Source organism: Macrotis lagotis, chromosome 6 (assembly GCF_037893015.1).
Source record: "Macrotis lagotis isolate mMagLag1 chromosome 6, bilby.v1.9.chrom.fasta, whole genome shotgun sequence".
NCBI classification, from domain to species: domain Eukaryota; kingdom Metazoa; phylum Chordata; class Mammalia; order Peramelemorphia; family Peramelidae; genus Macrotis; species Macrotis lagotis.
Window position 1 is genome coordinate 1,259,594 of NC_133663.1, and position 26,851 is coordinate 1,286,444.

Here is a 26,851-nt window from a genome sequence, read left to right on the forward strand (position 1 = left end):
AGAGACAGACACAGATGATATGACTAAACCACAAAGTAGGAAAATCACTTTGGTGACTGACTAGAGGATGAACTGGGTGGAGAGAGACTTGGGAATGGCAGACCCCTCCCCACTGGTGTGATTGATAGATTCTCCAAAAGTGAAGTGGACAGACCTCAGCACCGTATTGGATTGGGGGGGGAGAGTGAGGGGTCCAGGGTGACTCCAAGATGGGGAGCCTCAGGGTGGGAGGGTGGGGTGTCCTCTACAGAGTTAGGGAAGATAGCAGGGGGTAGGTTTAGGGGGAAGGAGGAGTTTGGGGTGTGTTGGGATTCAGATGACTACTAGACATCAGGTTCAATATATCAGAAAGACTGGAAATCGCTGACAATCTGGGGCAGGAGAGGTACAGTGAGACTTATCAGCATAAAGATGATCATTCAATCCATGAAAGCCACTGAGATCAACCAAATGAGAGGGAAAGGAAAGGGGCCAAGGGCAGAGCTCTTTTGGGACCCATGGTGAGTGGACGTGATCTGGGGCTATTGCAAAGGAGCTGACCGAGAAGTCAGAGGGGTGGGAGATGAACTGAGGGAGACTCCCAGACAACCCACAGAGGAGATGGCAGTGGACACCTTCTCTTGCAACCATCATCTAGGCTTTTCCTACAGACTAGTGGTTCTGAGAGACTCCAGGCAGTGTCTCTGGATTGGGGAAGGGTCCTTACTGTCTATGTGAGCACGGAACTGGATGGTGAGGAAGCCCAGGGAGGCCTAGGGCTTGGGTCCCAGTACTTCAGCCCAGATTGAATGGACAGGCAGCTGGTGGGAGACTAGCTCTGGGCACCAAGTGAAGTGTTCTCTCATCTGTCCCACAGTGCCCATTTCTTTCTTGAAATTGAAGGCTTTGAACCCAACCCGGCCATCAACAAACCTTCTCCTCCCATCTTCCCCAAGCCCATGGACTCCAACATCCGCCAATGGTGAGTGAGCCTAGAGAAGGTTGAAGTGTGTGCATGCATGTGTGCACATGTGTGTTGGGGGGTGCATGTGTGTATGTGTTTGTGCATCTGTGAAGGAAGGTGAGGCTGCTGACTCAGATGCTGAGTCTGGGCCAAGGGAAGCTAGACAAGTAGGAGGCCTGACCCGGACCCCCCCCCCCCCCAGTCTTACCTGGTCCACTTCGGTCCCCATGCCTCTTCCTTCCTCTCACCCTTTTCTCTTCCCCTGCAGCAATTCTGGGAATTGTGATGATATGGACTCTCCCCAGTCTCCTCAGGATGATATCACAGAGACCCCCTCAAACCCCAATAGCCCATGGTAAGTGAGCCCAGCCCAGCCTGACCCTGATGGGCTCCCAAGGAAGGAGTCTTGCTGGGCTGGGATCCAGTACAGAGACCCAGAGAGCTGATCCAACCACAGAACCATCGTCCTGCAGTCCTTGAGCCCTGAGGTAGAGCAGGTACCATGGACAGGGCCCTAGGACCCCCCCCACCCCCCACCCCATGCTGAAGGTCTGGGATCTGGCCCTGGCTCTGCCACTAACCAGGTGGCCCTTCCTGGGTCTCAGTTTCCTCATCTGTAAAGTAAGGGGTTGGATGAGTTGGTGTATTTGAGACAAAAATAACCAAAGAGGGAGAGAACGAAATTGCACACTAACAGATGCAATGGTTGCTGAGAGAGGGGAAGTTGAGGCCCCCCACCCAAATACTGATGGAAAAACAGATGGAGGTGGCAGCAGGCAGGGAAGAGGGGAAGGAGAAGGAAGGGGATGGATGATGGCAGGTGCTCTGGGGCTGCCTTGGGTTCCTCTAATGCCTTCCTGGAACCCCTTCCATGCCAGGGTGCAGTAGGCTCTGGAGGCTGGACTTTGCATTTTTAACTGTTTGGGTTGGAAATCTTCCTAAGAAACAGCAAATCCTTTGATGCCTCCTGAAACAGACCAGGGACCTCAGGATCAACTTCACCCAGGGCCCTCACTAGGTCAACTGAGGCTCCCAGGTTGCCCCCCGCTTCCCCTGTGGTCCCAGACTGCTGAATCCTGGGGATTTGGAGGCCGGGCTGCCAGCTGCCCCTTCTCATGCAGGTCACCAAGAACAGGATCACTTTGTGAAAAGCTTTGCCTCTGCCTTGGTTTCCTCAAAATGAGTGGTAGTCCCCTTAGCAGCTGCTCCCACCCCACTGCCCCTTCCCTTTCCACACTGGCAGGGGTGGGGTTGGGGGTGGGGGCACAGTTTCCCCGGACCTTTGGGCAGGGCTAGTCCTCAGCAAAATTCCAGTTCCAGGACATTTATGCCAGCCTCTCCTCCCATTCTCAGACCCCCAGATCCTGGCCCTGACCTCCTCATTAGCAGGCAGCATGGAATACTAGACATTAGGAACCCAGGCTCCAGTACTGGCACTGCTACTGGTTCCCTAGGTGGCCTTGGGTTAGTCACTTCCCTCTCTAGGCCTTGGCTCACTCATCCATGGAGTGGACAGGTCCAACCCTTAAGCCACTAGCCCATTTGGTGGATGAGGAAACTGAAACTAAGGTCAAAGTGACCAGTGGCGCTGCCAGCCTTCCAGGGGCCTCGCCACCGAGTACTAAGGATTGGGGGACCCCTTCCGAGGGCTCTGGCTGTCTACCTTGTGCCTGGGGGCTCCAGCGGGGTGCAGAACAGGGTGGGGCAAGGTGGAACACCCTCCCCTCTTCTCCAGGCCGGCTGTAGGGGCCAGGCAGGAATAGCTGGGGGGGGGGGAAGGGAAGGGGACCCCTGGGGGAGGGCTGTCCTGGGGCCACGGGTCTGACTCAGGGTCCCTGCTCCTTCCTGTGCTCTCAGCGTCAGTCTGGCCAAAGAGGAACAGAAGAAAAACAGAAAGAGGTTGAAAAAGCGCATCTTTGCAGCTGCAGCCGAGGGCAACGTGGAGGAGCTCCAAGGACTGCTCGGGGAGCTCGGGGAGCTGTCCAGGAGACGCAGGATCACGGACCCTCTGGGTGCTGGCCTCCCTCCAGCCCTCCCTGCGCCCCTCCCCAGCCTCTCTCCCTCCTCTCCCCTGCGTCCCCTTCCCTCTCATCCCCCACTCTTTCTCTCCCCCTTCCCCTCCTCTCCTCTCCCTCTCCACTCCCCCTTCCTATCTCTACTCCTCTCCCTTCCCTCCCTCTCTCCTTCCCCTCTCTCTCCCTCTTGTCCTTCGCTGCCCCCCCATCGCCTCCTTCCTTCTTTCCCCCTTCGGTTCTGCGGGGTTTACTAAGGCACACTGAGTAGGGCTAGAATGGGTTTTCCCCCAGTCCAGTAAACATTAAGCAGCTGTCATTGAGATACTATACCACATACTGGATCAGCTGTGCTTGCCCTTAGGAAGTTTCCATTTTCTGGCATGGGAGAAGCAGACCTGAGTTCAGTTCATTCATTCATACATCCATTCATCCATTCAGTAAACATTTATTAAATAGCTCCCGTGCTATCCAGGTCCTGTGCACAGACTGGGAGGTAACCTCCCCTGCCCCCAACACCTCTGGCCTCGTTGGGTCCTAAGACTCGAGGCCCAAAGAACCTAGACCCCCAACTTTCCATGACAAGCATGTCTGGGAGTCTGGCAGATTGCTGATGAAGGGAGAAGCCTATACAGGCAACCCAGGGGATGCTCTTGGGTCTGGTGCCATCCCAGCACAGACAAGAGCAGTGGGAGTTCGAATGGTGGCCAGGACTTGCCATCACTGGCCCCTCTGTATCCCCAGATTACCTGATGCACAAGCTCACAGCCTCCGACACAGGGAAGACATGTCTCATGAAGGCCCTCCTGAATATCAACCCCAACACTGAGGAGGTTGTGGGGATTCTGCTCACCTTTGCTGAAGAAAATGACATTTTGGAGAGATTCATTAATGCAGAGTACACAGAGGAAGCCTACAAAGGTGGGGGCTGGATCTCCTCCCTGTTGGGGTCTGGGTGGACATGAGAAAACACTGGGTGCCCCTGACTACTTGGTACTTATAAAGCACCCCCACACACAGACAAAGAACAAGTTCTGTTGTCACAGCTGCCTGTTAGGAAAATCGAGGCACAAAGCAATGACCTGATCAGATCAAAGTTACCAGGGGGTGGAATCAGGAAGGGGATGAGGGTGGAAGCTGGAACAGTCCGTGCTGACCTCCTCTCTACTCCTTACTAATTGTCTATTGGAGCAAATCCCCTAGCCCCTCTGGTTCCCATCTTCTCCTAGGCAAAATAAGGGGGCTGACACTCTCCAAGGGAGGGATCTCCATGGGCCTCAAACCCCAGAAACTGGAAATCAAGAACAGTGGAGACGCCCAGGTCTGCCCTCATGTCACTTCCAACCTCCCATGGGTCTGTCCTGGTTTGTTGTAGGACAGACGGCCTTGAACATCGCCATTGAACGCAGACAGGTAGCCATCACCAAGACCCTGATCGAGAAGGGGGCAGATGTCAATGCCCATGCCAAGGGTTTATTCTTTAACCCCAAGCGCAAGCACGAAGGCTTCTACTTTGGTAAGTGGGGGCTTTCAGCAGTCAGTCCTGAGGGGAACTGGGGTCACCCAGAGTAGTTGGATGGTAGGTGGCATTTCACCTACCTCCTCTCTCCCCCAAACCCAGCTTTCTCTTATCTCTTTGGGGCATAGACCAGATGAAAATTTAGAAGCTTTTGGATCATTGTGCCAAATTGCTTCTGTCATGTCTGGCCTGGTCTATAAATCCATCAAGAATACATCAGTATTCCTGTTTTCCCACAGGCTGTCCCACATTTGTCATTCTCCTTTTTTTTTTATCAACTGCCAATTTGATGGGTTTGAGGTAAAACTTTGGAGCTGCTTTAGTTTGCCTTCCTCTAATTACTAGTCACTAGTTGGAATTTCTTCCTTAGAAACTGCCCATTAATATCCCTTGATGGTTTGCTAGTTGGAGAATAATTTTCATTTTTATAAATTTGAATCAGTTCCCTATGAACCTAGGAAATTAGACCCTTATCAAATAAACTAACTGCAAAGACTTTTCCCCAATTACCTTTCTCCATTCTAGTTCTGGTTTTGTGTAAAAAAAATTGCAATTTAGCTAATCAAAATTGTCCATTTTTATCTTCCATGATCTTTATCCTTTCTTTGTCTATAAATTTCCCCCCTATGTTGATATGATAAGTGACGTCCTCTTTGCTCCTATAACTTGATTATCATGTCACCCCGTATATTTTACTCATGTGTTCATTTGGAGCTCTTCTTGGAGGACAGAGGAAGATGTTGTTGGTAGATCTGCCAGACTGCTTTCCAGTTTGCCCAGTGGTTTTGGACACAAAGGAAGACTCTCCCCCAGAAACTGAGAGGTCTTAGGTTTACGAGTCCTAGGCTGCTGGGCTCATCGCTTTTGTGTGTTGCATATGTAATCTATTCCATAGATCAATAGTTGCTAATCCAGCACCACATCATTCTGATTAGTCCAACTTGATGCTGTTGAGATCTGGTCCTGCTAGGCCCCCTTCCTTCTTGCTTTTTTCTCATGAATTTTCTTGGATTCTTGACCTTTCATTCCTTCCGATGAATCTCATTTATCTAGCTCTCTAAAATAATACTTTGGTTATTTTGTTGGTGGAATCAAATGAGTAAGTTAATTTAGGAGAAATCATCATTTTAATAATATTGACATGATCTACCCATGAGCAGTTAATATTTCTCTACTTCTTTGGCTCTGTGTATTTGTGTAACAAATGTTTTGTAACTGTAATTTATATAGTTCCTGGGTATCTTGGCAAAAAGAAATCCCAAGTATTTTATACATTTTTCCAATCATTTAAAATGGAATTTCTCTTTCAGTTTCTTCCTGGGTTTTCTTAATAATATACAAAAATGCAAATGATTTATATGGATGTTTTAATGTTCTGAAATTATCATTCAATTGATTTTTAGTTGAATTCCTAGGGTTCTCTAAATAAATAGATTTTTATTTTCAAAAACCAATAGTTTTGTTTCCTCTTTGAAAATTTTTTTTAAATATTTTTTTCTTGGATTTTTGGTTTAGCTAGCATCTCCAGTTCTTAACAGTATCTGACACATCTACTTTTTTTTTTTGCAAGGTAATGGGGTTAAGTGGCCTGCCCAAGTCCACACAGCTAGGTAATTATTAAGTGTCTGAGGCTGGATTTGAACTCAGGTCTTCCTGACTCCAGGACTGGTGCTCTATCCACTGCACCACCTAGCTGCCCAGCACATCTACTTTTCATAAATGCTGATTGATTGATTAGTGCTGATCTTATTGCAAAGACTCCTGCTTTAACCTTCTTCTGTGTGATTATACTCCTTGATTGATTCTTGTCCTTCCTTATCATAAAAGACCAAAATGACATCACTATGTTTGAGACAAATAATATCTGACTGGGAGCAGACCAATACAGCTCAGAACGCTCCACCACAGGTGGAACTCAAACAGTCCATGTATAATGCTACTGTTTATCTTAAGGAAAGGTTCATTTTATTCCTATGTTTTCTAGTTGTTGGAGGATTTTTTTAAAGAAAAAAATGGGTGTTATATACTGTCAAAAACTTTTTCTTTCGCTATTGATAAAAATCATATGATTTTTGTTATTGCTAATTTATTATATTAATAATGTCCCTAATATTGAACTAGTTCTGTCTTTCTGGTATGATCTAACTTTGTAATAGCATATAATCTTTGAGAGATGTTGCTAGAGTCTCCTTACTGATATTTTATTTAAAAATTCTCATCAGTGTTAATTAAGGATATTCTATATTTTTCTTTCTCTATTTTGGCTCTCTGATTTAAGACTTCATTTTTATGATAAAAGAAAATTTAGTGAGACCCTTTCTTTCCCAATTTTACAAATAAGTTGTGTAATATTGGAACTAATTATTTTTAAATATTTGATAGAATTTGTTTGCAAATCTTTCTGGTTTCTTCCATTTGGGAACTTGGTTATGGCTTGATGATTTTATTTTCAATTCTAAGATTGGGTTATTTATTCTTTGTCACGTTCACTGAGCATTGCCCATTCTGGTAAATAGTCATTTAATTTAAATTGTCAGTTTTATTGACATATAATTGGATGAGATAATTTATAATGATTTTCTTTATTTCTCTTCATTTATTGTTAATGAGTCTTTTTCAGTTTTTGTATTGATGGTGACTTGAGTTTTTATTTTTTTTTATCTGTTAGCTGGTGTGTATCATAAAGTTTTTTAGGTTTTTTGTTTTTTGTTTTTTGCAAGGCAAAATGCGGTTAAGTGGCTTGCCCAAGGCCACACAGCTAGGTAATTATTAAGTGTCTGAGGCTGAATTTGAACTCAGGTACTCCTGACTCCAGGGCAGGTGCTCTATCCACTGCACCACCTAGCTGCCCCCATAAAATTTTTTAAATGGCTTCTAAATCAATTTTTTGTTTCAATTTTGTTAATCTCTTCTTTGATATTCAGAATTTCTGTTTTAACATTTATTTGGATTGTTTTAGTTTGTCTTTTGGATTTTTATTTGTATGCCCAATTCATTGGTTTGTTTTTTCTTTTGTTGATTAAAGTGCTTTAAGATATAACTTATTCTTTGACCTACCAATTCTTAAACTATTTAATCTCTAACTTCCTAGTCAATTTCTCAGCTTTTATTGAACACAAATCTGTTTCAACATGGCCCATAAAAATGTATTTAATATTTCTGATTTTCTGCACCTAAGAGGGGTTTGAATCCTAATACAGGGTCAATTTTTGCAAAGATGGAATGTGTACAGTGGAGAGCTATCCATATTCCTTCCTAATAATCCTTCAATAATCACCAGAAGTCTATGAAATCTACCTTTCCCAAAATTCTCTTCATGCCCTTTCTTTTTTTGGTTTTATTTATTTATTTATTTTTTGGTTAGAGCTAGATTTGAAAGGGTTATTTTTGGCTCTCCACTATTTCAGTTGTTACTGTTGTTTGGTCATTGGACTCTTTTGGGGTTTTCTTGGCAAAGATCCTGGAGTGGTTTGTCATTTCCTTCTCCAGTTCATTTTACAGGTGAGAAAACTGAGGCAAACAAAATTAAGTGACTCAGTGTCACACAGTAAGTGTCTGGAGCCAGATTTGAATTCATGAAGATGAGTCTTCCTGATTCCAAGTCTAGTGCACTATTCACTGAATCACTTAACTTTCCAGCTAGTTTTCCTTGCAATTCATTCAGAGTTTTCTTTATTTAGATGCTATGCCAATTGGTGTATATGTGTTAAGAATCTGTATTACTTAATTATGTATAGGACCTTTCCACCTAATGCAGCTTCCCTTTTTTGCTTATAAAATGGTTTTTGATGTTACTTTATCTGAGATTGTGATTGCTATATTTGTTTTTGTTTCAGCCTCTCCTTTTAACTGTGAGAATCTTTGTATTTCAAGGTTATTTCTTGTAAATAGCATCTACTTTCTTGTCCATTCTACTATCCTCATCCATTTGGGGGTTTGTTCATCCTATTCACGTTCATGGTCATGCATGCTCATCAGTGCACCTCTTCCCATCCTCTCCTCACACTTTTTCTTCTCTCAGTCCACCATGTGCTCTATGCTTAGTTTGTGCAATCAGCTCCCTGGTCCTTCTATTTTCCTTGCCAATAGCCCAATCACAGTTTCTTATATTTCATTTGCATTCCTCCTTCTCCTCATTCCTTCTTGTTTCCCTACTAAGTGAAATGTATTTTTTTTAGGTTTTTGTAAGACAAATATCCACTACGCCACTTAGCCGCCCCGTGAAATGTATTTCCACTTGCAGCTCTGTGTGTGTGTGTGTGTGTGTGTGTGTGTGAGAGTGTGTGTGTGTGTGTGTTCTAGTTTCCTGACACCAGTTCCAGTTTTTCCCATTAGAAAGTAAGCACTGGGGCAGCTAAATGAAACAAGGCATCAGTGTTAAAGTCAGGAGGATCTGAGTTCAAATCGGATCTGAGATACTTTTTACTTACTGTGTGATCCTGGGCAAGTCACTTCACTCTGTTTGCCTCAGTTTCCTCATCTGTAAAATGAGCTGGAAAAGGAACTGGCAAATTGCTCCAGTACATCTACCAAGAAAACTCCAAATAGCATAAGGCAGAATCAGCCATGAATGAACAACAAATAATCTTGTGCGATCCTGACTGAACTCTCTGAGGACTTGTGGGATTTTTTCTTCATCTGGAAGTTCTGGGTTTTGACTGTGGTGTTCCTGGCAGTTTTCAGTTTGAGGTTCTTTCAGGAGATGACCAGTGAATACTGTTTTCTTTGTCCTCTGCTTTTAAGACATCTAGGCATTTTCTTTTAGTACTTCTAGCAATAGAATGTCCAGGATCTTTTTTTTTTGTCTTTAATAATCTCTGCTTGATGACTTTTCCAGAAGTTATTTTTTATATGAGAAACTTTACATTTTCTTTTTTTTTACTCTTTTGACTATTATATTTCTTGTTGTCTCATGGAGACTTTAATTTCTCTTTGGCCTATTCTAGTTTTCAGGGACTCTATTACTCGGCTTGGGTGTGGAGGATTTTTAATTTCTTATGCAAAAGAGTTCATTTTCTTTCCAAGTCTTTTCTTCAGTATTCTAATTTATTTTCCAATTCTTTTTTTCTAGCACTCTTGTTTCATTTATAAAGTAATTTAAAATTTTTTTCACTCCTTCCAGAATTCTAGTTGAACTTGTGTCCAAATTGTGTTTTATCTGACCAGTCTTACTTCCAGAAATGAGTCTCTGTGTTAGGTCCTGATGTGGTCCTGATTTGAATTCTCTTGGTCCTGATACTGTTTTCTCCAGGTACTAATTGCCCTTCAGGGATCTCAAGGCTGCTCAGTCTGGAGAGTTGTGAGCTTTCACTTTCCTAAAGTCTAGGAGAAAAGTCTGTCACTGAACTTCTGGTCTGAGCTTTGTAGGCTCCTACCCCCAGGTATGATCTGGACAAGACAACTGCAGGCTTGCCCCTGGATGTAGCATAGTAGCTATTGGAAAGACCTGCAGGCTGAGAGAGGGAGAGAGAGAGAGAGAGAGAGAGAGAGAGAGAGAGAGAGAGAGAGAGAATGAACTACCCTTGGTGTAAGCTCCCTCACTTGGTTACTCAGCCACAAGAATCAAACCAGGCTGGAGCATCTTACACCTGCTGCTTCTTTTCTTTTCTTTTTTTAAAAGAAAGGCAGCACAGTGTTTTGTGGACCAGGAATATACTCCTAGTGATGAGAGTGTGGCTGGGCCTTGTGTGGCTGGAATAGGTGTTTTCTCTCCAGAAGGAGATTCCACTCCTCAGGCCCCAGACTCTTAGGAACACAAAGGTGCTCCAGTTGACAGGTCCCTTCAGACTTAAGTCCATTCTCTTCAGTAGAGTAGGGTCTGTCTCAGGAGTCTCTATCTGATTTAGTGTCAGAAAGTCTGTGTAACTCCTAATTTCATTTCCAGGAGCTTGAAGTAGAGCCTAGTCAGCACCGTTCTAGAGGTTCCTCTTCTAGAATGTTTCCAGCATTCTAGGGTCTGAGCACCTCCTCTACCCCTGCCCTAAACCAGGAAAGGCACAGGAACAAAGCTAGAGCCAGGGGCAAGGTGGCCACCCCCTGCTTCAATGCATTCCTGCTCCTTCCGATATCCATGAGGCTGGCCAGCCTTCATTCACACAGTGCCCGAGGCCCAGTGTCAAAATCCTCACTGGACTGATCCTTTGGTGGAGCAGCACCCCAGCTTCCCATCATGGGCCTGGACTGACCACGGGGCTCCCCACTGCAGGTGAGACTCCCCTGGCCCTGGCGGCCTGCACCAACCAGCCAGAAATCGTGGAGCTGCTGATGGACAACGAGAACACTGACATCGCTTCCCAGGACTCAAGGGGAAACAACATCCTGCATGCGCTGGTGACTGTTGCCGAAGACTGTAAGACCCAGAATGACTTTGTGAAGGAGATGTACGACATGATTCTCCTCAGGAGCAAGGACCCAGAGCTGGAGACAGCACAGAACAAGGACGGCCTCACGCCTCTGCAGCTGGCTGCCAAGACTGGCAAGTCCGAGGTGAGCATGGGGGGTGGGGGTGGAGGCAGCTCCCTAGGACATCTTCCTGTAACCGACTGGATCCCCCAACTTCAAGGGCCATCGGGCCTCAGCTCCTCACACAGATGAAGAAATTGAGGCCTGAGGTCACACACGTAGTAATCTTAGAGGTGGAATTTGAACCCAGTTCCTCCTGCTCCAGAGTAAGTGTGCCTTCCCTGTGGGCTCTGTCATTCCCTGGCCTAGGGAGCAGTTTCTGGTATCTGATGCCACCTACCTGCCCTGCACCTTTAAATTCATAAAATAAACTATATGGGAAAACAGGATGTTAAAATACAGGCATCAGTTTGTGTTTTAAAGACATTCGCCCTTAGGGTTAATAGTCAAAGCAACGCACCCTTTACAGATCCCAAAGGATGTGGCCAGGGGCTGAGCTAGTAAGTTTCCAAGTCCCCCTTCCTCTTTGCAGAGGTTCAACGAAATCTAGAGAGTTTTCGGGTCCTGCCCTGCCCTTCCCCCATACAAGCAGCCCTCTCCCTCTTCTGGGGAGTGGTGAGGGGACTTGTCAACAGGATAGGAACAAGAGATCCAGTCATGGGGGTGGACTGCTCTGCGGTATCTGCATCCCCCCCGGTGGCTCATGCTGGCGGCGAGAGGGCTGTCTGCTCTTCTCATGCTCTCTTGATAGCTCAGAAGCTAAGAAAGGGATCAAATCCAACGCAGTGAGGATTTATGAGGCAAGCACTGCCCCAAGGGGACCGGGGATAGGAAAACAAAAAGGAAATGTCCCGAGTTCCTCCAGAGGGAGGGGGGCTGCCAAGCTCTTGCTGCCCTCCGCTGCACTTGGAAGGAGCCATTCTGCACCCCCTGCCCCACCCCACCCCCAGCCTGGCCTCAGAAGCGCCATGGTCTAAATACTGGGCAGCCAGTTCGACTGAAGGCCATGCCTGGCCCCCTGCTCAGGGGGCATGATGCCAGCAAACCCTCGTGGGTCAGCCACAGGTCAGGTGGCTCAGGGTTGGGGGCCGGCCAGAAGAGCTGACCGTGCTCTGGCCTGCCAGGACCGAGGCCCCACAGGGAGCCTTTTCATTTCCCGGAGATGCTGGGGATGCTGGACAGCTCCCAGGGGCAGGATTCCAACAGAAACTAAATCGGAGCAAAGAGGCGCCGGTCCCCCACTGGGGAGAGACCGAGGCCTAGGAGGAAAAGCGGGGTCATTGTTCACCCTGAGCAGCCCCAGCCAGGCTCTCCCAAAGCATTGGTCGGGGGCATCACTCTCCCCCACATCTCCCCCAGACCACTTGTGTGTGGGAGAGTACTGTGAGCTGCATGTGTGGTGCGTGTGAGCCTGCGTGTGTTTGTGAGTGGGAGTGTGTGTATGTTGTGTGTGAGTGTGTGCTGCATGTAGCTGTAAGAGTGTGTGTGAGTGTGTTGTGTGTTCTGAGTGTGAGAGTGCACTACGTGTGAGTGCGTGTGAACAAATGTCAGAGTGAAAGGGTTGTGAGTGTGTGAGCTTTAGGGGTCTATGAACAGCTAACTGGGCGGTGATGCCGGTGGTGTATAAAGATGCACCTCATAGCCTAGGGAATAAGAGCCAGAACACGGGGCCCTGCTCAGCTTCTGCTTCCCAACCCTCCACTCTCAGAACACCAGTCGTGTCCCCATTGCGACAGCAATGCCAGTTGAATGATATAACGCCTCCTTATTCACAACCTTATCAACTCCTTATTTTCTGCTGCTGGGGTTTTCTCCCTACCTCCACCACCTCTCTGGGCTCTTCTCTGGATCTTGCTGGGAATCTGTGAGGCAGAGGGGGCAGAGGGGGATCCCTCTCTCAACTCCCCATCTGGAGGGAAAAGGCTTGAGAGCAGAAGTGGGCATTCCAGAGAGGTTCCCCCCTGGTCCCAGCCCAGGCAGCTGACCAGGGACTGCAGGAGGCTCTCCTGGAAATAGATGGTCATGCCGTTTCAAATATCCAGGGGCTTCTCTGCTCTGTCTCCCTCCCAAGCTGGGGATTGTGTGACCGGTGTGGCTGGTCCTCAATGGGCCAGGACTTGATCCCCACGTGGGCCCGTTGGCACCACCTCAAAGAGAATTCCACAGGTTGGCCACAATCTGTCCCCCTACCCAGTGATTCCTTTTCCTGTCCTCAGATCCTCAAATACATCCTCAGCCGAGAGATCAAGGAGAAACCTCACAGAAGCCTGTCTAGGAAGTTCACAGACTGGGCTTATGGACCTGTCTCATCCTCCCTCTATGACCTCACCAACGTGGACACCACCACAGACAACTCAGTGCTAGAGATCATCGTTTATAATACCAACATTGATGTGAGTGACCTGCCCCTGGCCAAGGCTGTGGTCGTTGCTCATGGATAGACGGGTGGAAATGGAGGGGAGCCAGGGAGGTACTTGGGAACCTTCAGTTCTCTGGGGTCAGGATTTACTCGGGATATAATTGTGATCCCTAAGCCATGAGTCCTTTCTCATTCACTGGGCATGGCACAGCTGGTACATGACAAGGCAACAGGGCCTTGGGGCCCAGGAGAAGAGGACTTGGGAGAAGCTTGAGTGTGAGGAAGGACAGAAAGAGAAGGTTCCAGCTGGGCATGAAGAAGGGTTAACCCCAGGCCAAGCCCAAATGACCACAGCCCCAATGGATGTATTATACCAATACTGAGGCCTCTTAGGATGGTCCAGTCATTCCTCCACACTCTGTGGTGTGTAGTCCCTGTTTCTCCCACAAGGACAATTAGAAAGAGTTGTGCATCGGAACCAATGGACATGACAACACTTGGAAAAAGTGGAGATAGGAGGAGAGAGGCAGAGTCCTTCAGGAACTTGCAGTCATGCCAGAGGCCCAGGAGCCAGCGCTTGTGTTGGGGCATTCCAGGCGGTGTTTCGAATTGGGCAGTGTCTTAAAAGGAAATCTGATTCTCCTGACTGGCTTTCCATCATTTAAAGTGCTCTGGAAGATTGTCCAGGACTGGGGTGGCTGACTTTCCTCTTTTCCTTTTCTTGGTGAATGGGACATTGACCTGGTTCATTCTGAAAGCACTTCCCTTGTGAGCCACCAATATCCCCACCAGGGGCTCCTAGTCATAGTGACTGAGCCTGCCGTTATTCTCCAGCTCCCTGAAGAATTGGAGCACATGGGAGCTTGGCCATCCTCTCCTTCCCCACACAGGGATCTGCTCCTTACCATCCACTTTGTCTGTCCCTTACAATTCAGAGATAGCCCCCTGGGTACTTTTTTCCTATTGCCTGATTTGAAGTACTAGGCCCCAGCCCCAGAGGAGAAAATTCTGAGTCGGCATTACAGAGTTCTCTTAAACTCTCCAAATGTCATTGATTCCATCAAAGACCACCAGAGAATTCCCAAGTTAACAAGAAAACCGGAGCTAAGTGAGGGAGCCACCCCCATAGTGTGATCACGCCTGGCCTGTCACACCCCTCATTCTGGGGCCTGCTTTGATGGCATTTGTTGTCTTTCTCCTCTACTGGCCACAGAACCGCCATGAAATGCTGACCCTCGAGCCTCTGCACACCCTGCTACGGATGAAGTGGAAGAAATTCGCTAAATATATGTTCTTCACGTCCTTCTGTTTCTATTTCTTGTATAACATCACCTTGACCCTGGTTTCTTACTATCGGCCTCGGGAGGAGGAGCTCCATGAGGTCTCCACTGGCCTGCAGTCATTTGTGAACGAGAGCGTAAGCCAATCTAACCCCTTCTCCTTCTGGTTGCTAATCTTGGGTTCAGTTCTGCTAGGTCTCATGCACCAGTCCTATCAGGGTTCACCTCTGTGTCCCTAAGGGGAAGACATGAGCCCCATCCAATCACAGGGTCATGTACTGAGAGTCTTGAGTTCCAGGTGCTTTGGGAAGCTGCCCTCAGGCTTGGGTACAGGGAGACCCAAAAGGGTTCCTCAACTTCTCTCCTATAGTCAGAGGTCATAGGATCCTGGCATCTAGGACATTGGGGTCTGGTGAGAGAAACAAAACTCCTCCGTGTCACACTAATAGACACCAATTGATCTAAAGCAGAGGGGTAGCTAAGGCTTCTCTATCAGACTCTATCTAGGCCCTGAACTGAAAAGGCTCAGCAAAAGCTAGGAGACTGGTGTGACTGGAACAAAGAGCACTGTTGGGGTAAAGTGTAAGAAGACTGGAAAAGGAGGCAAAGCAGCCAGGCTGCCAAGTCTTTAAAAAAGGGAGAGGATTTTATATTTGCTATAAGGGGGGGTGGGGAAGAGTCTCATAACAGAACGCAGGTTGCAGGTAATTATAAATCCACATCCCCACAAAAGCCAAACACACAGCCCGTAAATGTTAGGAGCCTGGGGTTCCTGCTGTGGCAGCTAAGAGAAGTCACTTCATCTTTCCTACAAAGTGGGAAATCAAAGCAACAATAATAGCCAGCATGTATATAGTTCTGTAAACTTGGCAAAAATGCTTTGAAAATTGCCCTCATTAATCTTCTCAATAAGCCTGGGAAGTCGGTGTTATTATAATTAAGATTATTATTACTATTAACCTCATTTTAGCAATGAGGTCAGACCAAGGTTCAATGACCTGCCCAGGGTCTCACACACAGCTAGGAAGTATCAGAGACTGGATTTGAACTCAAGGACTTCCTGACTCCAGGCCCAATACGCTATCCGCTGTGGTGCTACCTGATCTTCATGTTTACCTTGTCTTATGGGAGATCTTGTCTTATGCAGAGATCCTGAGATAATGGGTGTGAACACTGTGGGGGAAACTGAGTCAGTCAGTATACAACAGTGTTTATGAATGGGGGGATCAGAACTGAAGTAGGAAGGTGAGGGTTCGATATTGGCTTCATTTTTTCAGGGAAGAGTGTCTGTGGTCTTCAGACAGCTGGGTGGGCCAAAGTTCTGTCTCTTCTCTTACATCTAGTCCAGTCCCTAAAGGAGAGCTAAGGAGGGGAACTCAGTAATGCCAGACAGACTCAGTAAGGATGGTGAGCAGTTCCCCAGGGGCCTGGTTACCTGGGGAGCAGGGAGGCTCACCCTCTGAGGAAGGCTTCAAGATAAAGCTGATGGACAACTCTGCCTTAGGGGTGAATGGGGTTTGGTCAGCCACAGGTGGCCTTGGAAGTCCCGTTCAGCTTGTCCGAGGCTCCCAGACCAGTCCTAAACACAGGTGCTGGTTCCTGGGGAGCCTGCCTCTGGCATGATAAAAAGTCCCTGTAGGACCCTGCCATTCTCCTTCTGTCTCCATTTTTTCCAGACACTGCCGCACCCGCTGGCCCTGACACATAAGATGGGGTGGCTGCAGCTCATTGGGAGGATGTTCGTACTGATCTGGGCCACGTGCATCTCTGTGAAAGAGGTTAGTGGGGCCACACTTGCCTGTCCGGTCCATGGGTGCTCACCTGTCTTGGAGAGCGAGCAGAACTCTGTGGCCTCCCAGGGCCAGGCTAACAAAGGTGCACATATCCCAGCCCTGGAAGAGCAGGTCGTCTAGAGCTAGATGAGCCCTATGTCACTTAGCCCTCCGGCTCTCTGAGCCTCAGTCTACCTAGCACCTGGCTGGCGCTGTGACAACCAATGATTCCAGGAGGGGGTCAGGAGGTCAGTTGTTCAGCCTCCAAATTCCCCGAGACCCTGGACAAGTCTCCTTATCTCCTTGAGCCTCCTGTGTGGACAAGTAAATTAATGACAAGTGCCTTTCTTAGTTCTCTGAGGTTTGGGTTAAGTCCTTTGCCCCATGCTTACTACAACCCTGGCTTCCTAAACACCATCTCTATTCTCCGAGACAGACTGTCTCTCTGTCCACTCTCCCTGTCCCCTTCCACCCGCCCTTCACAAGTGCTGCATCCCCCCTACTCAGCTGACCCACTGACTCTTCCCTCCCATGGGCATACGCCCACAAGCTGCCACCCTCAGCTGGGTATGTTCTCTCAGCTCAGGTGCCACCACCTCCATGAAACCCTCCCTGCCTCCACACCCCCAGTTTCTAGTTTTACTTTTTCCTTTGCCCAGGCAACCTGTGGCCTAGTGTATCTGAGCTGTTCTGGACTGGAGTAAAGGCCAGCACAGCATAGTAATTATATCTATTGAGCTCCTCAAGCCTCCAAGAAAGGCCTTTGTGGGGTCGGGGTGAGCCTGGGGCTGGGGCTGGGGCTGGACTGGACTGTATTTCCTCAGCTCTGGAATTCCCTTGTCAGCTTTCTTCTTCCTCCTTTCCTAGGGCATCGCCATCTTCTTGCTGAGGCCCTCAGACCTGCAGTCCATCCTGTCCGATGCCTGGTTCCATTTTGCATTGTGAGTGTGCGCCAAGGGTCCATGTGCCTGGGGGGAGGGGGTGGCACCAATGGTGATTCTTTCCTGGGTAGAGATGGTCTGACTCCCCAGAAGAAGGATGTAGCTGAGGAAAGCAAGTACAGAAGCCGATGTTGGGGGCCAACTGGGCCTGGAAAGGGAGCTAAGGATCCCCAGCTGGGGAGTCCTTGTAAAGCTAAGCTGGAGGAAAGAGGAGGCTCCAAGAAGAGTTAGTAGGTGGTGGTCTGGTGGGGCTGAGGCTGAGATGGCCATCTCAACAGAAAGGAAGCCGAGCTGCTCCCACCTTCTTTCTTATGAGCCAAAGCTTGGAAGGGACAGAACAATAGCTCTTCTAGAGTCCAACTTCAAGACATGGGGACAATCTGGGGTGGTCCGGCTGTCCTGGAAGGGTGCCAAGTGACATCTTTCTGTCTCCCTCATTCATCCCAGGACTTTGCTCAGGGAAGACACTCAGTAGAGGCTGCCTGGATCGGATGGGTGACTACTTCTGAGCCCCCACCAGTGATCTGTAAAAGACTAGGAAGGAGAGGGAAGGGAAGAACAACCCCAGGCTTCAAAAAAGAGCTGATATTCTGATTCTCAGCTAAAGAAAAAGAGAACAGTTTACAAAACAACAGACTAAGAATCCTGATTTTGATTCCTGGCACAATTCTAGAACATATTGGGCTTTTTTTTTTTTGCAAAGCAATGGGGTTATGTGACTTGCCCAAGGCCACACAGCTAAGTGATTATTAAATGTCTGAGGTCAGATTTGAACTCAGGTACTCCTGACTCCAGAACCAGTGCTCTATCCACTGTGCCACCTAGCCGCCCCTCTAGAACATATTGTTAAAGGAATGGGAGATAGATATCTAGAAAAGGAAGCAGTGATCACAAGAACCTTTATCAAGAACAGGTCAGACCAAATAAATATCATTTTGGTTTTATTTTAGCAGAGTTAAATAGGTCAAAGGAATGTCATAGATAGAAGCGTCTAGATGTCAATAATCCATTTAACAAGGTCTCTCATGCTTTTCTTGGGAATTACAGTAGAACTATTCCCATAGTCATTAGTGCTTGGAGGTCTCCAGGGGTGAGCCCAGAGGATCTAAGGCTGGCTTGGTGCTGTTCAATATATTTATTGGTGACTTGATTAAAGACATCCATGGCAGGAAACAGAAAGATAGAAGGGAGCAGAAAGATAGGAGACATCAGAGTTAGGATCCCCAAAGATCTTGGAGGGGAGAGAGTTAGACCACAGCTGAAAAGATGAGACAAATGGAAAACTCTTCCTAGGATGCTCTGAGTTGGTTTCACAAGTGTAGGGAGGGGGGCCCTGAGGGTTTGAGGAAGGGAAGAAATGGGGTTTGATCTTGGACTGCAGTAAGGAGAGGGGGTGGGGAGGGAGTGCATCTAGGACCTAAGACAGAGTGCATTGACTCAGGTCCTGGCTAGGCTTCATCAGATACATCACCTCCCAATCAGTTTGGGGTCTCCCAATTTAAGAGATCTGTTGGACCATTTTAGAGGATCCAGAGAAGTGACTAGGAAGATGAGGGGCCCAGAGAGGAGGTTGGAGGAATTCTGGGTGTTTAGCCTGAAGGAGAGAAGACTTGGGCTGGGGGTGGGGGTGAAAGATGGCAGAGCCTGGGTCTTTGGGGGCTAGGGGCAGAACTGGAGCAGGAGGTGGGATGAGGCAGGAAGGAGTAGCAGAAGAGGAGAAGGCCTGCCCATTCAGGGAGGCTTCTACAGCCCCCACCCCCTTATCAGGCCTCTGGTCCTTCTGGGATTCTTGTTCTGCTCTGAGCTAGACTAGAGGCTACTGAGCTCTTGGCCAGCTCAGAATTGTGAGCTGCCCCAGTCTCCCAGCTGACATGCTGGAGGTAGGTCAAGTCAGCAGGCATTTATTAAGTCCCTTCTGTGTACTGACTATCCAGTTGTGGGGGGGGTTGATCTGATCAGTCGGTCCATGGGCTGGGATCTGGGGCTTTGCTTCCTCAGAGAAGACCCTCATGCCAGTCTCAGTCAATACCAGTTAGAAGTCTGGCAAATGCAGTCATCTGGGGGCTGCCAACACTCTGGGTGTGAGGGAGGGGGCTTTGGTGGGGAGGGCTCTGGAGCTGAATCTCCCAGACCCAGGGTCAAGGGCTTTCCTGCTACCTGCTGCCTGTCTCAGACCTGCTGTTGACTCAAACAAAGCCGGGTGTGGGTGCCCCCTCCCTCCATGAAGTCCCTGGTGACTGCTCAGGGCAGAGGCCTGACTGGGCAGTCATGAATAGCCCTTTCTTTGCTAACAGTCTTCCTTCAGTCTTCCTGCCTCCTAAAAGGAGCCTGGGGGAGGAGGTGGGGAGTCCTGAAGTCTGAGGCTACTGTGTTGTAGGGAGCGTTCCCAGAGGAGGGACCCAGGGCACTCAGGGTCCACTCATCCCTGGGGCGAGGAGTATGCCCAGGTCAATCCAACAAACATTTATTAGACCCCTACTGATATACAAGGCACAGAGGGGAAAGAGCTTTCATTCTGCGGGTGGGGATGAAAGAACAATATGTCCACCCAGATGTAAGCACCCAAAACATTGCAGCATAAATACAAAGTCATTTCAGGGGAGGAACTGAACCCTGAGGGGAGCAGAGATGAGGGGAGAATGTATGTCATCCTTGGGAAACCACCTGGGTAAAGGTGTGGAGTTGGGAGAAGGGCTCTCATGGCATTGGATGAGGGGGGGACTAGTGTAAGATGCTACCTGGGGCTCCTCTGACCCGTCTTCGAGTCACCTTGGGGTCCTGTGTCTGTGTCTCCCACAGCTTCATCCAGGCTGTGCTTGTGATACTCTCTGTCTTCTTGTACCTGTTTGCCTACAAAGCATACCTGGCCTGCCTGGTGTTGGCCATGGCTCTGGGCTGGGCCAACATGCTTTACTACACGCGAGGCTTCCAGTCTATGGGCATGTACAGCGTCATGATCCAGAAGGTGAGCTGCTGGCCCCTCAGTGCCCATGTGGGGGCTGCTCCAGAGACTGGTCTGGAGCAGGGTCTGGGCCTTATGGAAGAAAAGGCCTCCTATGTTCAGTTGGAAACCACCGGGCCAGCCTCATGGTGTGCAAGACATGCCAAGGAAGCTTCAGGAGGACAGTTGATGGGGAGGCTTCAGGTGGGTCGTTTCCAGCCAACCTGACAGAAGAAAAGGCCCTGGGAGAAGGGTTCGAAAGGTGACTTGTCTGGCCGACATTCCATACTGTCCCTGGTGACCAGTTTCCTTCCTTTCAGGTCATTTTGCATGATGTTTTGAAGTTTCTGTTTGTGTACATCGTGTTCTTACTTGGGTTCGGCGTGGGTAAGTGTCTGGTGGGTTCTTTGCTTGTCAAGCCAGCAACATCCCAGAGAGACTGCCTGGCCACACACTGAGGCAGTCCACCTTCTGCTGGTTCCCATAGATTCTCCATCAGAGAGCAGGCTGGCCAAAGGGTAGCCCCTCTAAAGCCCAGCTTGGTCCAGTATGGGTCATTTGCGCAGCAGGCCTTTAATAGATGATCATTGGATTAATTTTCATGGCCACCATGGGCTTTCTCATTTTCTTTCTTTTTTTTTTTCAAGGTAATGGGGTTAAGTGACTTGCCCAAGCTAATTATGAAGTGTCTGAGGCTGTATTTGAACTCAGCTCCTCCTGACTCCAGGGCTGGTGCTCTATCCATTATGCCACCTAGCTGTTCCCCCACCACACACACACACACACACACACACACACACACACACACACACCCATTTTCAACTATAGCAAGTTATTGATTAGGGGTCTTCCTAAATCTCCTTTGGTTCTTAGATAAACAGTCTAACAACCTGTGATAGTTGGACAATGCGTTTGAATTCAATACCAAAGGTTGCGTTTGAGTGGGTGCCTGAGAACAGGTGGGCCAGAGAATTAGGGGTGATACCTCAAGGTGGCGTTTGGGTAGGATGGGAGGCCATGATGGACATGGGCCTTCTAGGCAGGCTCTACCCCATTTCCTCAGGGCCTGCATGCTCTGGGGCTCATGAAACAGCCAAAGATGTCCCATCACTACAAAACCTTCCAAGTAAGAAAGGGATGTCCACGCCATTTGTTCCAGAGGGAGCCAGGTCTATCCTATGGACACAGCTCTTATCTCTCTCTCTCCTAAGTACTTCTCTTGGTACCCAAGATATTTGAAATGCCTTTGGCTTATACCTCCCTGGCTATTTCATCAACCAGAGCTCTCAATATGCTCATTCATTCACTTATTTCAGAGGTTTTTAACCCTCTGAGGGGAATGATAGACACCTTTGATGGGCTGGTTGAGTCAGAGTTGATTTCATTATTTCAAATAAAGTGCATGGGATTATAAAGGAAATTAATTATAATATAGAGATCAAAACATTTTAAAAAGTTCTTTGATCTCAGGTTAAGAACTCTAATGTATTTATTCAGCCTTAAATTACTGGTGCTAAGCTTCTAATGAAGACCATTTATTTAGCTCTGCTAGGTGAGATATTCAAAGAGAGTGTAGAGCTTGCCCTCCAGGTGGAGAAATCAATCCAGTAGAACAACCCAGTCTAGTACCCTTGCCAAGGGACACCCCCAAGGGGGTGGCAAAGAGTCAGACAGGGCTGAACAAGATTTCCTGGGAACAGATTTCTCTGGGCGTTTAAGTATACCTACTTTGTCTGAAGGTGGGGGCACCGGCTTCCTCCAGCCATGCTTGCCAACCTCCCAGCTTGCTCTGGTGAGCCCATCGGGAAGTAGGCAAGGGCCTCTTGAAAGCTTCCCACATTTCTCCAAGGCAGACAATCCTAACTCCTAGGACCTTGGCTCTAGCCTTAAATGATCTAATGAAAGAAGCATCCTTCCACCACCGGGCTTTCTAACTTGCTTAGCAGCCATAAGCTCTGCATTTTGCTGGGGCTTCTCTGCGATCCACGGGATCATGCAGGGGGCCTCCTCTGCATTTCCCATGGGATCATCTTTTTCTTATGTGATTGCTGAAGTCAGATAGGGAGCAGATTTGAAGGGGCAGAGGGGGAGGGGGCCGTCTGGTCCAGGAGGAATGTTTGCCCCCCCTTTCAAGGAGGGATCTCACTTGTCCTCTGTAGCCCTGGCCTCCCTCATTGAGAAGTGCCCCCAGACCAACCACGAGTGCAGCTCATATGGAAGCTTCAGCGACGCGGTACTGGAGCTCTTCAAGCTCACCATCGGCCTGGGAGACCTCAACATCCAGCAGAACTCCAAGTATCCCATCCTCTTCCTCTTCCTCCTCATCACCTATGTTATCCTGACCTTCGTCCTCCTTCTGAACATGCTGATCGCTTTGATGGGAGAGACGGTGGAAAACATCTCCAAGGAGAGCGAGCGCATCTGGCGGCTCCAGGTGGGTGGCCCTCTCCCACATCTTCTTGGTCAACACCCCCCTCTGACAGGATGGAAACTGAAGCCCAAGAGGGTGATGGACCTCCCCTGGGCCATGTGTCCAGGCAGTAACAAAACTGGGGCCAGAGCCAGCCCTAAGGGCTGGTTGGTGGAGGCAATGTCTAAGAAATCTGGAGCCCCGGGAGAAGTTGGTTTTATGGGATCCATTCAGAGTCCTTAAGAAGCATGGAGTTCTTCACCACCATAGTCTTTCCATTCAATCCGAGAAGCCCTTTCTAGTGCCTGCTGCCTAGAAGGATAAGCAAGGTCTGCCCTCAGGGAGCTGCCATTCTATCTATGTGAGGGATCCCCGTCAGAGGTGGGGGATACACCAGGGAAACAATTGAGTGAGTACAAGGTCTTTAGAGGAGAAAGAGACCAGGCTTCCTGGTGGAAGCAGCTAAGACCACATTACAGATTGTGAGAAGTGGGGTTGAGGGTGCATGTCAGGAGTGTGGATTGGCCAGTGCAAAGGCCCGGAGGCAGGAGCCAGAGGGTCACATACATGAACAGAAATGAGGAAGCTTTGACTGAGATAGAAAGGGAGCCATGGGCAGAGGAGATAGAGCTGTCTTGGCCAGGGCTTTCAGCATGCACCCAGGGGAGATGGGGAAGTCCCTGAAGATCTCTAGTGCCTTTTTTGGAAGGAGAGGAGTTCGCTCAGTCTCACGTCTTAGGGGATTATGATTGGTTAGTTGGTGGCAGGGGGCCAAAGCCTAGAGATTGAACTGGAGGGATGAGCTCTCGGGAGCTGATGGGATCTCCAAGAGGAAGTATAGAAGAGGGAAGGAGTCCTAGAAATGCCTGGCAAAGGGACCTGAGAAGGAGAGATTCATTGAATAGGACCAGGAAAGAGCAGAGTCAATGATGGATGCATGAATGGAAACATCCAGAGTAGCTGATGATGCCAGAAGCTACGGAAAGGTCCCAAAGGTAGATACCTGAGAATGGGTCTCCACTGGCAGCCACTGGCTTTGGAGAGAGCAGTTGCATGGTGGGCATGGGGGCTGGACTGGGAGAGGAGGGGATTTGGAGGCAGTGGCAGGAGATGGAGTTTTGGGGTTTTTTTTTTTTTTAGATTTTTGCAAGGCAATGGGGTTAAGTGGCTTGCCCAAGGCCACACGGTTAGGTAATTATTAAATGTCTGAGGCTGGATTTGAACTCAGGTACTCCTGACTCCAAGGCCAGTGCTCTATCCACTGCACCACCTAGCCGCCCCCTGCACCACCTAGCCACCCCTCTGTGCCACCTAGCCACCCCCCTGTGCCACCTAGCCACCCCCAGGAGATGGAGTTTTTCAGGAGTTTGGCAGAAGGAAGGCAGAGCCATCAGGCCGTAGTTTAACTAGATGATCCCAAGTTAAGACAGGACCTCTAGACCTGTGGCTGGTGCTTCACCACAGGAGGGTCATCAAAGGACCCTTTTGCTGAAAGGACCAGGAGCTTGGTAGCCCCTGCTGAGTCATGGATAAGTGAGAGCATTGGTCCTTTACATTGCTCCCCAGATTTCTGGAGGAGGGGGCTTAGAGACCATTGCATCCAACCTCATCATCATTGCACCAAACAGAGAGGGTAGTGGCTATCCCCAGATCACACAGCTAGGAAGGATCAGAGCTAGCATAATCCCATAAATCCCTCCCAGTTCCCTGATCCAGAGGCCAGACTGCCTCAGACTTGCTGAGGGTTGAGGGGCCATTTTTCAGTTTCCTTTTCTTGTCCCCTCTGGTTTCCATGGATTGACTGTGTGGATGAGACACTAAGTCTTCCCTCAAGGGGTTCCTGGGCTGAGTTCCGAGTGGGGTCTGAATGTGGTCTGAATGTCTCAGCCTGGGCTTTTGTCTCTTCATCAGAGAGCCAGGACCATTCTGGAATTTGAGAAATTGCTGCCCGAGTGGCTGAGGTGTAAGTTCCGCATGGGAGAACTGTGCAAAGTGGCAGACGAAGACTTCCGGCTATGTCTGAGGTGGGTGGCTGGCAGGGAACTTGAGCCACATCAGAGCTGCCATCTTATTTAGAGGATTTTTCCAATGACTTCTCCTTTCAGCTCGGACTTTCTTAGCATTCAGGGCTATTCGATGCTTAACACGACATCAGTAGGCACTTAATAAATGCTTACTGACATAGATCAGTCAAGGAACAAGCATTAAGTGCCTACTGTAAGACAAGAGCTGTGAAAGGTGGTAAGGAGGAGGAAACCAAAGCAAACCCTCCCTGTCCTCAGGGAACTTACATTGGAATGAGGGCAGCATGTGTTGAATAGATTGGGGGATGAAGACAGGGTGTTTGGGGAAGGAGGACACGAGCAGCTGCTGTCATAGAAGGTAGCTCTTTACCTGAGTGTTGAAGGGTGACCATGAGGCAGGGGAGAGGAAGGAGCTCCCCACAGGTGTGACCTGAGTCACCGGCAGCAATGGAGGGTCATGGAGGGTGGGTAGCTCAGGGGCCAGTATGGCAGGGTGACCATGCTCCTGGAGGTGGGGAAGGAGGGGGGCACCCGAAGGGGCTGGTTTATTAAGGGCTTCCTATGCTAGAGGGGAGGTTTTGGTGAACAGGGAGGCAAGTGGGCTCTGTTTGTGCAGCTTCCCATGCTGGTTGGGGCCTGGGAAATGTTTCTGCTCTGTCACCATATCCCTGGCCTTTGAAACCCTATGGCAAGGCCTGTAGATCTAGGGTAGATCTGCGAGCCCCAGATCCTGTGGCTTGGGGGGGCGTGCAGGGTTAGGACTGTGATCATGAAAGCTAGCAACAACTGTTTGGGCATAAGAAGTAGGCAGGAAGCTTCCCCACTGGAAGCCCATTCTCCCCCTTCCTTCCCTTTTCTGAATTCAGTCCCTTCCCAATCAGGAGAGAACATGAACCCTGCCCAGGGTCTGTGCTCTAGCCTCAGGCTTGGGGTTCATTCATGGGGGGGGTCCTTCCCCCACCCCACCCCTGGTCCTAATGCTGCCAGCTGTGGCTCACCATGGCCCAGGGGCCCAGCTACAGCAGACCTGGCTAGGCTGGGACCCTAAGCATCACTTGCTCTGCCCTTAGCTGCCTTCCCAGGGCCCTAGAGATCCTTTGTTGGACCCTGAATAGTCCAGTCATTGTTGGGGACTTGGGAAGGTCCCTGGCTAACATGGCCTGGCACAGACCACCAGCTGTATGCCCACCATGCTCCCCCAGAGCCTGGTATGAATTCAGCATATTCAAGGCAGAGAAATGCAATTAACCCTTTCTGGTGGGAGTAGATCGCCTTCTTAGCCACTGGGCCAAGGTGAGAGTGTCTCTGCCAGGTAAAGACAAGCCAAGTTTTCTGCAAAAACCATCATCAAGAAGGACTTGCTGGCACTAGTGCTAGCCACCAAAAAGTTAAGGAAGTGCTGGAGCCAAGGACTGGTGTATCTACTCTGTGGCCATTGAATGGCCAAATGGACATTACTCTGAGAGAAATGTAGTGGCACATGAGATGACACCCTGGGAAGATGAGGGAGGGGGAGGGAAGGCTTGGCTTGTCCAGCTTTGTCATTGTGAGGAGTACCATTTATCTAGGGATCATTTTATTCCCAGAGAGATTCTGCCCCGCAGCATAATTGCAGTTGGGCTAGCCCCCTCCATTGGCCATTGGGCAAGTCAAAGAAATCCCAAATTATGGAGATGGAATTTCTGGGTCACATAATGTGCCAACAGGGAGCAGGCTCAGTGTCCCATAATCCAATAGTCCAATTTAGCAAATCTTATTGTCCAAGTACCTACTTACTATGTTCAAGACTATGGGGGTCAAAGACAAACCCAATCACCCCCATCAGGTGGAGGTAAAGACAAGCAGTGACTCCCTTGGCCTTAGGAGATAATCCTGCCTTCTGCCTTAGCGCTCTCATTCTCCTGGTGCCTCAGGTACAGGAGGCCAAGGACACAGGCAAGGAGCCTGTTGGCCACCATCTTGTTCTGCCCAGGCCCTCATTTTAGAGGCTGAGATGTCCCTAGTCCCCCACTCTCCTACGAAGTCTGGCCCCTATCATAGGCCACAGGGATGTGGCCCACAAGTTGGTCGTCATAGAAAAAGCCAGGAGGGTCTTCAATTGGGGCAAGAGAGTTACACCCTAGGGAGTCACACTGCGAGTGCTGGGGTATGGGAAGAGGACACCAAGGCAGAGGGAATGGCCAAGCAGCAGGCGGGAGGGGTCCCTAGAGAAAGCTTGGGAATCTCTGGAAGGTAGGGTTGGGGATGT

General features: G+C 49.0%; 1 protein-coding gene across 1 annotated transcript in view; it reads left to right on the forward strand.

Moving 5' to 3' along the window:
- TRPV3 (transient receptor potential cation channel subfamily V member 3) overlaps positions 1-26,851 on the forward strand; it is a 42,744-nt gene that overhangs the window by 10,334 nt on the left and 5,559 nt on the right. The window contains exons 3-16 of the mRNA XM_074190532.1: positions 857-961; positions 1,212-1,298; positions 2,801-2,955; positions 3,700-3,876; positions 4,331-4,471; positions 10,680-10,960; positions 13,093-13,269; positions 14,449-14,652; positions 16,192-16,293; positions 17,155-17,228; positions 20,028-20,193; positions 20,490-20,556; positions 22,329-22,603; positions 24,491-24,603. Coding sequence (XP_074046633.1) covers positions 857-961; positions 1,212-1,298; positions 2,801-2,955; positions 3,700-3,876; positions 4,331-4,471; positions 10,680-10,960; positions 13,093-13,269; positions 14,449-14,652; positions 16,192-16,293; positions 17,155-17,228; positions 20,028-20,193; positions 20,490-20,556; positions 22,329-22,603; positions 24,491-24,603 — 2,124 coding nt within the window. The remainder of the gene's footprint in view (positions 1-856; positions 962-1,211; positions 1,299-2,800; positions 2,956-3,699; positions 3,877-4,330; positions 4,472-10,679; positions 10,961-13,092; positions 13,270-14,448; positions 14,653-16,191; positions 16,294-17,154; positions 17,229-20,027; positions 20,194-20,489; positions 20,557-22,328; positions 22,604-24,490; positions 24,604-26,851) is intronic.